Source organism: Pteropus vampyrus, unplaced genomic scaffold, assembly GCF_000151845.1.
Source record: "Pteropus vampyrus isolate Shadow unplaced genomic scaffold, Pvam_2.0 Scaffold125, whole genome shotgun sequence".
Lineage (NCBI taxonomy): Eukaryota > Metazoa > Chordata > Mammalia > Chiroptera > Pteropodidae > Pteropus > Pteropus vampyrus.
The window spans coordinates 1,761,293-1,772,501 of NW_011888906.1; the positions used below are offsets into that span (position 1 = coordinate 1,761,293).

At 51.4% G+C, this 11,209-nt stretch overlaps 1 protein-coding gene across 1 annotated transcript in view; it reads right to left on the reverse strand.

The window, feature by feature from the left end:
• Positions 1-3,961: 3,961 nt before the first annotated feature.
• KIAA1755 (KIAA1755 ortholog) overlaps positions 3,962-11,209 on the reverse strand; it is a 39,455-nt gene continuing 32,207 nt past the window's right edge. Inside the window, exons 12-14 of the mRNA XM_011366597.2 lie at positions 10,549-10,671; positions 9,833-10,054; positions 3,962-6,184 (exon numbers count right to left, since the gene is read on the reverse strand). Of these exons, the coding sequence (XP_011364899.1) occupies positions 5,483-6,184; positions 9,833-10,054; positions 10,549-10,671 (1,047 nt within the window). The 3' untranslated portion in view covers positions 3,962-5,482. The remainder of the gene's footprint in view (positions 6,185-9,832; positions 10,055-10,548; positions 10,672-11,209) is intronic.

Consider the following 11,209-nt stretch of genomic DNA (forward strand, 5'->3'; position numbering starts at 1 on the left):
TTTTTTTTTTTTAATAGCCTTATTGACATACAGTTCACATACCATACAATTCATCCATTTAAAGTGTACAATTCAATTATTTTGTAGCGTATTCACTGATACATGTAACCAGCACAGTCGATTCTGGAACATTTTTATGACCTGTGAAAGAAATCCTTTACCTTTCAGGGAGATCCATACCCTCCCACCCCACACCCTCAGCTCTAAGCAACCACTACTCTATTTTCTGTCTCTACAGATTTTCCTGTTCTAGACACTTCATATAAATGGAATCATGCAATATGTAACTCACCCATGTTGCATCATGTATCAGTACTTTTTTCTTTAAATTTTTTTTATTGTAGTAAAATGGATACATAATATAAAATTTATCATTTTAACTATTTTTAAGTGTATAAATTAATCATATTCACAATGTGTAACCGTCACCGCTATCTATTTCCGAAACTTTTTATCAGTCCAAACAGAAACTCTGTACCCATTTAACAAAATTCCCCGTTCCTCCCTCCACCCAGTTCCTGGTGACCTCTAACCTACTTAATGTCTACGAATTTGTCTCTTCTAGATATTTCATATAACAGAATCATACAATATTGGTCCTTTCTGTCTTATTTCACTTAGCATAATGTTTCCAAGGATTATTCATATTGCAGCATGCCTCAGAACTTCATTCCTTTTTATGGCTGGATAATATTCCATTTTATATAAGTATCACATTTTGTTTATCCATTTTGTTGATGGACACTTGGGTTGTTGCTACCTTTTAACTGTTGAGAATACAAGTATCTGTTTGAGTTCCTGCTTTCAGTTCTGTTAGGGTACATAGCTATGAGTGGAATTGTTGGGTCATTCTATGTTGACCTTTTAGAGGAACCATCAAAATTTTCCATAGCGGCTACACCATTTTACATTTCCACCGACAATGTACAAGGGGTCCGATTTCTCTACATCCTCACCAACATTTGTTATTTTCTGCTTTTTTTGATTATAGTCATCCTAGTAGGTGTGAGGTGGTATCTCATTATGGTTTGATTTGCATTTCCCTAATGACTAATTATGTTGAGCATCTTTTCATATGCTTGCTGGCCATTTGTATGTCTTTTTTGGAGAAAGGTCTATTCGAGTTCTTTATACACTTTTTAATTGGGTCGCTTGTCTTTATGTTGTCGAGTTGTAGGAGTTACTTATATATTCTAGATGTTAAACCCTTATCTATATGATTTGAAAATATTTTCTCCCATTCTTTAGGTTGTCTTTTCACTTTCATGATAATGTCCTTTGATGTATGAAAGTTTTTCATTTTGATAAATGTCCAATTTATCCATTTTTATTTTTGTTGTTTGTACTTTTGGTGTCATAGCTAAGAATCCATTGATATTATTTTATTCTTCGCAAAGGTCCCTCTACTTTCTTTGTGGAGGACAGATGACAGGGGCCCAAATGGCTGCAAGAAGACTATTGAGGATACTGTTATAGATGGCCCGGAGAGGGAGGATGGAGCCTGGGATCAGGGTGGGGAAGGTGGAAGGAGAAGTGGAAGAGTAGAGATCAAGGAGGTAGATTTAAGGGGGTAGAAAATTCAAGGACAATTTGCAGGTTTCCAGCCAGGGCTCCCGGATGGGTGGTCAGTGAACAGAAAGGGAGGCAAGATTTGGAGGGCAGATCAGGAGTTTCACATGCAAGACAACACCAATTTGTCATCTCTGGTTTGGCCCAATCCTTCCACTTCACAGATGGAGAAAGTGAGACCTGAGAAAGTACAATGGGTCACTCGGGGTCTCCCATCACCTCCTAGAGAGAGGGGTTAAACTCCAGGGGTCCTGCTGTCCAGCCAGAGCTTTCACTCTCCAAGTGGCCATGGACTCTGGCCTCAAAGAATTATTATTCATCTGGGAGAGGGTAGGGGGTCTCGGGCCAGATGGGTTTGTCCTGGGCTGGTGGCCAGTTCACAGACTCCAGAGAATAGAACAGTTCTGTTTCATGAGGGCAGCCTGTGCCATGACCCCAGCCAGCTGTCCTGTCTGGGTCTGGTGTGAGAAACTTGAGGGTATGAGGGTGTGGGGTGCCCACCTCAGATTAGCTGACCAGATGGAGGCTCATCTACTCCCCTGGCTTTGACATTGATCAGAACTAGGTCCAGATTCTGAGATTTCCCTTCCCTATTCCTTTCTTTGCCGTGTGACCTTGGGTAAGTCTCCTCCCCTCTCCAGGCTTTAGTCTTTTCATCTGTAAAAATGGGGACATCCTAGAATATGACTTTCGTGCCCCTCAGAGTTGTAGTGAATATTGGCCGAAGAAATGGATGGACAAAAAAGTACTTTGTAAACTATAAAGTGCCTCTACTTCTATTTGGGCCCACTTCTACTTGTGCCCCATGCCACTGCCCAGTGGACTTTTAAGGCTTTGTTCCTTCATGAGACAGCCACCTCTCTGGAGAGGAAAAAGTCCTGGTGTAAAGCTCAGGAATCCAGAGATCTTATTATCTTGGCCTCACACGCTTGACAAACCCACTGGACGGATGCAGTAAACTGGGAGGCAGCCACCTGCTCAGAGTCACAGGTACTCCGAGGTAGGGATTCAAAGGGTTCAAAGGCAGGGCTCTCTGAGTCCAAAGATGAGAAAGATCCTTATCCATCCAAGTCCCCACTGGACAGATAGGGTAAATTGAGAGCCAGAGAGAGGAAGCAACACGCCTGGGGTCACACGGGCAGTCAGCAGCAGGGCAGAAGGGGCACGTGAGGTCCCCGACTCCCAGGTCATGCTCCTCGTACCACCCCTTGCCCACCGACTTCAAGAGCTTGAAAAAGGGGCTCCCAACACAGTGGGATATTCATAGTCATGTCACTGGCCGACTTGGGGTTCCTTGTCAGCCCATCTTCTTCCCACCAGAGCAGGCTGCAAACTTTCTAAAATCTCCCACAGAGGGACATTGCACCTCTGTGTCTTCAGAGCAGCCTCTTAGGAGCTGAGGCTGATGCAAAGCTATGCTGTCACTAGTGGGGAATCTCTAGGGGAGGCCACCCCATGCCCCTCCCCGTGGGCGAGTTAGGGCAAAAGTCCATAAATCAGGTCTCTTTGCCCTTTAAGAAACAGCTGGGAATCCAGAAAACTAATTAGGAAATCTACACAATTCAGAGTGAAAAACTCTTTGGGAATTTATCAGTGGCCTCGGAGAAATTTCCTCCTTGATTTTTCAGGTAATGAAAACAGTGGCTGGCTGGGCTGGTACCCAAATATAATGTTAGATACCATTTAATGAACATTTACTATGTTCCGGGCAACTTTCTAAGGGCTTTCTACATATTAACTCATTTAACATTTACATTAAACCTCTGAGGTCTGATTATTCTCATTTTGTAGATGAGGGAAACAAAGTACAGAGAGGTAGAGCATAAACTGGCCAAGGACTCGCAGAGTGTGCGTGGTGGAGCCTTGGCAGAAACCGGGTCCAGCCAACCCCTGGACAACACTGCCTTGCGTGCTACAGGAGACCAGATGTGAATGCTGCTCAAAGGACCAAGCCCAGCCCAGCCCAGCCCAGCCCAGGCCCCTGAGTACAGGGCAGTGACCATGCACAGCAGGACTCCTGAGGGGACAAAGCATGTGGCCATTGCAGACCCAACAATCAGCCCAGGCCTGTCCAAAGGTGAGTCAGGAGCACCAGTTGCATCAAGCCCCAGCTCTGCCACTCATTGCATGGCACTGGGCAAGGTACCACCAAACCTCTCTGAGTCTTAGCTTCCTCCTCATTAATAGGGGGAGTGAAATTAGTGTTGGCTTCATAAGGTTTTTGTGAAAAATTCAACGAGCCCTGTAAAGTTTGTAAAGGGCTTAGCATCAAGCTAAGCACAAAGAAAATGCAGAATAAATGTTAGCTATTAGTGTTATTATTATTCATTATTTTTATGTTATTATTCATTATTATTTTTCATTTCTGCACTCCCTTTTCTCCCAGGGGCTGCTGTGAGTAAATAAGTTGTTCTTTTTGGACACAGAGGGATACACAAGATGGTTTGGGGGACCCCTCCCTCCTAAAGATTCTTAGATCATCCATCCCCCTCATCAGCCCCCCTCATCCCTCACAGTACTTGTAGTCTCTCTGAAGTCAGTTTCCATCCTTGCACCCCAGGTACCCTGGCTCCCTGCCTGTGGTCCCCACTGGCTGGATGCTGTTGCTATGGCAATGGCATTTTAAGAGCCTTCAGCTCCTCTCTGAGGCAAGAAGCATGTATGGAGATGGGCTGATCAAAAATCTCTTGCATTCTCAGTCCTGTCTGGATGGAAGGCAAGAGAGTGGAATGCAAGAATCAGGGCTGGCTTAGGGTGGAGGGCCAGCTCAGACTCCAGCCCCAGGTGTTTCCAGACAGCAGCCCCCACCTCACCGTGTCACATGGCAAACACCTGAGCAGTTGGTTACAAATGCAGATTCCAGCTACCACTGGCCCTAAGTGTCTGATTTTAATATCTGGGGTGGGACCCCCTAGGAAGCTGCCTTAGATTAGCACAGCTACTGGTTCTGAGGCAGACAGGCTCCAGACCAAACTTGATGAAATCTTAAGTCTTGCAAGATTCCTGAAGCCATTTTGGGCGTTGAGGTTTGTGTGGCTCTCTCCGCTGAGATGACTCCTGAGAAGGCCTGTTTGTCCTCCTAGGCCTGCTCCAGTCCTGCCTCCCTCTCTTTCCACAGCCTCATCTGTGGGAGGATGTGTGCCCCACCCTCTTCCCAGAGCCAGGAAAGTTCCACGGCGAGGCTGCCACCAGTCACGCTGGTAATGCATGCAAAGGCAGAGACGGGGCACAGTCTCCGGATAATGACATTTAAGGGAGGAGCTGCCAGCGGTTACTACTCTGGGCAGGATGAAGGGCTCGCTGTCCTCTAGAGACGCTGAGATCAAAGGTATAAAGGCCTCTGCCCACTGTCCTCACTCCCCCCACACCGCCTAGCCCATCCCTAGGCACTAACTGGCCCCCAAGGCCAGTGGCGCCAGTGAATGAATAAATAGATGGGTAATTTGCTTGCAAACACCCCCTTTATTTCTTTCCTAGGCTCACCTCCCTGCTCCTCCCCAACAGGTTTCTGGGGTCATTGTCAGATACACGGGCACTTGGATCCTTGTCTTAGGGTCTGTTTCCATTGGACCCTAAGACCAGAAGGCATTCCTGAATCTCCCACTTATGGTTCCATATGAGGACAACTATGCCTCTTGTGTCCCAAAGGGAAGCTGTGTACCCCTGAACTCCAGCCGGCCATGTGGCCTGCCTAAGGCTGAGACCTCTGCAGGGGTTCTGTACCCGGGGTGATGGAGCTAGCCCCAATGCACCCTGCTCTGATCTCCACTCTCTATTCTCTGTGTGAAGGTCAGGTCTTCCCAGAATTTTCTGGTGTCGGTTCTCATCTCCTTGGCACAGGCCAAGTACACACTGAGTGCTCAGGAACCGCGTCCCCACCCCAGCACCCCCTGGAGCCTGTGGGGGCTCCCAGCTAGAGGGAGGCGGGGGGACTTGTCTGGGGCGAGTCCTCCAGAGATGTCTGTGAGTCTGTTCCCTCGGAGGAGGAGCTCCCCTCTGCGGGGAGGGGCATCTGACTCTGCCTGGGGAGCCGCTGCCAGGAGAAGAGGGTGGTGAGGAAATGCTCAGGGGCAGGATCAGGGGGCTCACGGGGGCCCCTGCCTTCATCAGCCTCTGCGGCCTGGCCAGCATCCTGGGGCAGAGGGCCTGCCTGCAGATGTCGGTTCTGTGCTCCTCTGGGGGCCTGAGGAAGCCAGCGGGATTTTGGTAAACAATTCAGGCCCAGTGAGTCCTGGAGGGGCAGGTCCCACCTTTCTTTGGAAGTGACCTCTCCATTCAGACCCTGGCCCTTGGCGGCTGCCCCTCGCAGTTCCGGGTGTGCTGAGTGGGCAGTGGGACCTGCTGGGCACGGACAGTGGGCCAATGCCTTCCTCAGGAGGGTCTGGATCTCTCCGTGTCTCACCCGGGCCTCCTCCCACAGGTCCTGGCCCAGGCCTTCCTGGCTCAGGGAGGCCACCTGCAGCCCCATGGCCGTGAGCTTCTCAGCAGGGAACTCGGACGCCAGACGCTGCAGGTAGCGGTGGAGGCGGCGCTGGTCCCCAGGGCTGGCCCTTTGGGCCTTGCCCAGTCGAAGCTGGGTCATCAGGTCCTGACAGTCCATGTGGAACCAGGCCATCTGGGAAGCAAAAAGAGAGGGAGGTGGGATTCAGGCCAGGAGCGGGACTATGGGAGCTCCGTGAGGACAGAATGGACCTCTCCGAGCAGAGAGAGGACTTGAAGATTAAGTGTTGCTGGGTTGAATTAATAATGTGTCCCCCAAAAACGTTAGCCCCCCCTACCCAGATGACCATAATTTTCCCTGCTGACAATGATGACAGTGGCTACTCTCTCTTCCCCAGGGTACACATACCTGCCACCAGGAAATGGTCCCCAACACCCTTGGGAACTTCAGGCACATTCTGACACACCTAGGGGCCAGTAAGGACTTACATCTGACTCTCTGGGGCTCAGTTCCTCCTTCCGTAAAATGGGAGGTCACACTAGATGATCATGAAAAGCTTTTGGAGAGCCCAACACTCAGACTCTCGGTTGCATTAACCCCTTGTGAACGGTACTGAGATCGGAGCCTGGCTCATATTTATTGAGCACCGCCTATCTGCCAGGCTCTGTGCATCTCACGTCTGATCACGACAAACTGTACCAGCAGCCCACTCGACAGAGGAAGAAACTGAGGCTCAGAGACATGAAATCACTTGCCCAGGTCACACTGCAAATCAGGGAGTTACCGGGATTCGAACTCAGAGGGTATCTCCCTAGCAGCTCCTTGCACAAGAGAAACGGGCCCAGGCAAGGCCAGGCCAGCGAGACCATCAGCCAACCCAGGTCCGGCGGCCCCCTTGCACCAGCCCCTCTGTCCCATTTTGGGATTCTGCCTGTTCCCCACTTCACCCACAAAATGTCCGCAGGCTGCAAAGAAGCCAACGTGTTCCCAGCAGCTTGCGAAAAACATAATCTTTCTCTCCTTTAATTTAGAAGCCGACAGCGAGCTGTTAGGCTGTGGGGATTGGAGAACCATTTTCTCTGAGGAAACCATCTTTCCGTGAATTAAAGGAACTTGTCTTTAGATAAATGGCTTCATATTCGCGGAAGCACACGGAGCTCATGGCTGGGAAAGGCCTCCATAAATCTCCGTTAGTGGCACAATCATGTTATTATTATTTAGTGCCAAAGCTGCTGTACGCATGCTCTCCACCCAGGGCTGAGCCCAGTCCTGGGCTGTCCTGTCTGTCTGTCTGTATAGGACTCCATCTTCCAGGCAGAGCTAGACAGAGATGGATAACACCTCAGAAATCATCTTGCCCAAACTCTTGTGTTGGTTAAAATTCAGGGCCAGAGGGGAGAAGGGGCCTGCCCAGCTCAAACAGCAAGAGACGGCCACAGCGGGCCTAAGGTCAGGGCAGCCGCCTCCTGTACAATTTCTAGGCCTGGGTCAGACTCCGCCTCCCCACACGCGCCCCCAGCCTTCTTTCCTCTGCCTGATTCCTCACCCTTCCTCCAGCCACCTGGCCAGCCATCCACAGTGGTCACTGAGTCCCTCTGGGTGCTGGCCTTGCGCTGGGCACTACAGACAGCACCAGGACCCAGTCAGATCCAATTACTGCCTTGGGAGCTCACCTCACAGGTGACAGACCAGACACAAGCAGATGATGAAGCAATAGGATACTTTCAGATCACACAGGGCCCCATGAAGCGATAAGCACAGGGTGAAGAGAGAGAATGGGGGGCAGGTGGTCAAGAAAGGGCCTCTGTGAGGAGGGGACACGTGAGCTGAGCGCTGAAGAAAGACAAGAAGCCGAACGGTGGAGGGGAAGAGTCTTCCCAGCTCAGGGAACAGCAAGTGCGAAGGCCTCGGAGCTGGAACAAGTTTGGTTTCTCCAGAGAACACCAATAGGACTGAAACTGGCTAACACTGATGAGCAAGACAGAAGCTTCCAGACACCCTTAATCCCTGAGGCATCACTGCTACCAATGATGATGATAATATTGGTGTTAAAAATAAAAATTCCAAATCTGAGCAAAGCCCCAGGGGGAGGGCACTTACATTTGATTTAATTCTCTCAGCAATTTAATGCTACCCAGCAAGGCTGGCACTGGAGCCAGATGCTCTGGGTTTGAGTCTCAGCTCTGCCACTTCCTAGCTGTGTGACCTTGGGTGAGTTATTTATTTTCTCTGTGTTTCCTTGTAGACAAAATGGGCATAATAATAGTACCTGCCTCATAGGGTTAGTGTGACAATAAAACCATGTGTGAAATGACTAGAACAGGGCACATAATAAGAACCATGGAAGCATTAGTTGTTATTGTTGTTATCGTTATCATCATCATCATCATCATCATCATCATCATCATCATCAGCGGCATTGTTATTGACCAGGAGCTGAGGCCCAGAGCAGTGAGACTGTCTTCGAGGCCACACAGCCCACACAGGCATAAGCTGCCTCGCTCTCTCACTTCTGTGCAGCTAGGAGTGGGGAGATTCCTTCGCTGTCATGGCCCACATCTGCCTCCCTTGCTTGCTGCCCCAGGGAGACAGAGAGTGGCCTGTCCACCCAGCACCCCAGGCGTGACTGATCAGAGTCCCTCCCGCTGCCCTCTGAGGCAACCTGTGTTCTCTGCCCTCTGTGTGATGGGCAGGCCTGACAAATGGGAGGCTGAGGTCAGGCTCTTCCCACGCTCTGTCCTCGGTGGTGAGTATGAGGCGAAGCTGAGGGCACTGGGTCCAGGCCAGAGATGCGGGTTCTTGTCCTGTCTGGGTCACAGCTCTCCCAGGCTGCTTCCCCGCCCTCCTAATAATCATCTAATCGTCAGCCTCATGCTGCTTGGGCGTGACTATTGGTTGCCATTCCCCGTCCGTCCCCCTTTCCGCCTTTGGAAAAGAACACAGGGCATGTTAAAGGGCACGGAGACATCTGTGCTCACATTCCAGCCCTTGTGTGGCCTTGGGCAAGGCCCTTCCCCTCTTCGGGTCCCAGTTTCCTCATCTGTAAAACGGGCTGATCAGCTTTGCCATGCTGGGTTGCCAAGAGATGACAGATGCAAAGTAATGGCGTTCCTCTTGCCTCCCACCCCAATACTGTGTGTTTGTCCCTCACTCCGACCCCACCACAGCAATCCCACCTTCTTCTCCACCCTCTTGGCCAAACTCTGGGTTCCTGGCTAGGACTGAGCCTCTCTTCGGAGCATGTTCAGAGCAGACTCTGGGCCCACCCTCAGCCAACAGCCCCCCACCCCTGCTCATGTCATCTGAGCAGGCAAGGTAAGGCATGGGGAGGAGCACTGTAGTGGTGCCATGGGCTTGCTGTGTGACCTTGGCTAAGTGACAGCCCTTCTCTGATCCTGTGTCTCCAAATCCGCAACAGAGGGGTGAGGCAAGATCAAGGTTCTTAAGCCTAGTCTCGATCCCTGAAGCTGCTCGCAGAGATCTATGCGTGGAGAGAAAGCCTGTGGATTTGATCGGATTTTCAGAAACCCCTAGGCTCCTTCCCCTCATCCCAACATTTAAGAAGCACCTGAGGGTTGCTGAGAGGTTGCCTGGTGTAGGGAAACAAGCTGGGGTCAGGGATCAGCCAGACATGGTCTAGGAGGGGGACTTAACTGCTCAGATCTAGCTTCCCTTCAGGAAAATGAAGATAATGCTTTCCCTACCCCAATGGGACTGTGGCATAAATCATTTAAAGAGCCTTGTGCTGCCACTAGGCTGCTTCCTACCCCACCCTACCCCTCAGCTGGGCGGTGGTCTGTACAGGTGGACCACGAGGCTCACCTTCTTGCAGAAGTGGTATAGGTGGAGCAGAGTCTCCAGGTCTGTGCGTTGCCGCTCAGCGGCCATGTAGAAGTGGGTCAGCTTCGCCTGGAAGGCCCGCCGCGTGGAGGCAAAGGCTGCCAACTCTGGGAACTCTGTTCCCCCTGCCTCGCCGGCCCCGCCGACTGCAGCTCCCAGATGGGCCGCCTGCTTGGACAGCTCCAGGCCTCGACGGTACTGGGCCTGAGCGAGGAAGGAGGGGTGTCCACTCAGCTCCCACCTTGGCCGAGGTCTCCCTCAGAGTCAGGAACTTCCCACAGCCCCACTGCTGAGTTATGAGACTTCCTGAGCCTCAGTTTCGTCATCTACACGAGGGGGTCGAGGCCTTTGCCTCGCTGGGACTCTGCTTCTGGAAAAGTTCCCTGACCCCAAAGTCTTTGTGTTCCCCACAGTTCTCTCTTTCTGTTTCCCCGTTTGTCCTCCGCCTCCATCCCCCATGGCCTTCGGAGTTCTGTGAGGAATTCTGAGACGAGTCGTCTTTGAACGTGGCGGTCCCTGACAGCTTCCTGAAGGAGACAGCGTCTAAGCTGAACCCTTTATGATCCGAGCTGGTCTCCTCACTGTCTCTGGAAGTCCCCTTGCGCCTTCCCACCCCCACGCCTTGGCCCCAGCAGTGCCGCCCTCTCTACTGCCCTCTCCATCTGCTCCGATCCTGCTCCTCTGTTCTAGGAACGCACTGCAGCCTGAAGAAAGAAGTCCTCGAACTCAGCGTGGGCTTTCTCCACCGTTTCCAAGCTTCCGTCTTTGGGGGTCAGCGCTTGTAGGCACCGGCTTCCTTCCTGCTCCATCCAGTTGCTGACCTGGGGCAGGGGAGGGAGGCTCGGACATGAGGGCCTGTTGGGTAGATGTCCCTTGGCCGACTCATCGACTTCCTCGGAGGCTGAGGTCTTCCTGCCCTCAGTCACTCAGTGGCAGGGACTGAAACCCTCCCATTTTGGGGGAGGAAGGGAGACAGCTTGGGGAGGGGAAGTGCATGGTCATATTCTTTACATATCCAAAGGGGAGAGGGTTTGGGGATGGGACTCCAGAGGGCATCTGGTCTGGCCTGCGCCCTGCACATAGCAGGCCCCCAGGGAACACTTGTCTGAATGAAGTCACAGGGCAGCAAATTTCAGCTCACTCCAACCACTCAGTGCTGCCCAGTCATAAAAGGGACAGTCTCGCGACTGATGAGCTTCCTGTCCCTGACTGCCCTCTGCAGAGGAACGTGCATGGGCCTGCTATGAGCTCACCACGTGAACTGGGCAAGGTGTTTTTCCTTTCTGGGCCTCAGTGAGGGACAGCGGGGGTAACATGGCTCTCGATCCCATGAACAGAAGCCTCCTTCTTATTCTGGAG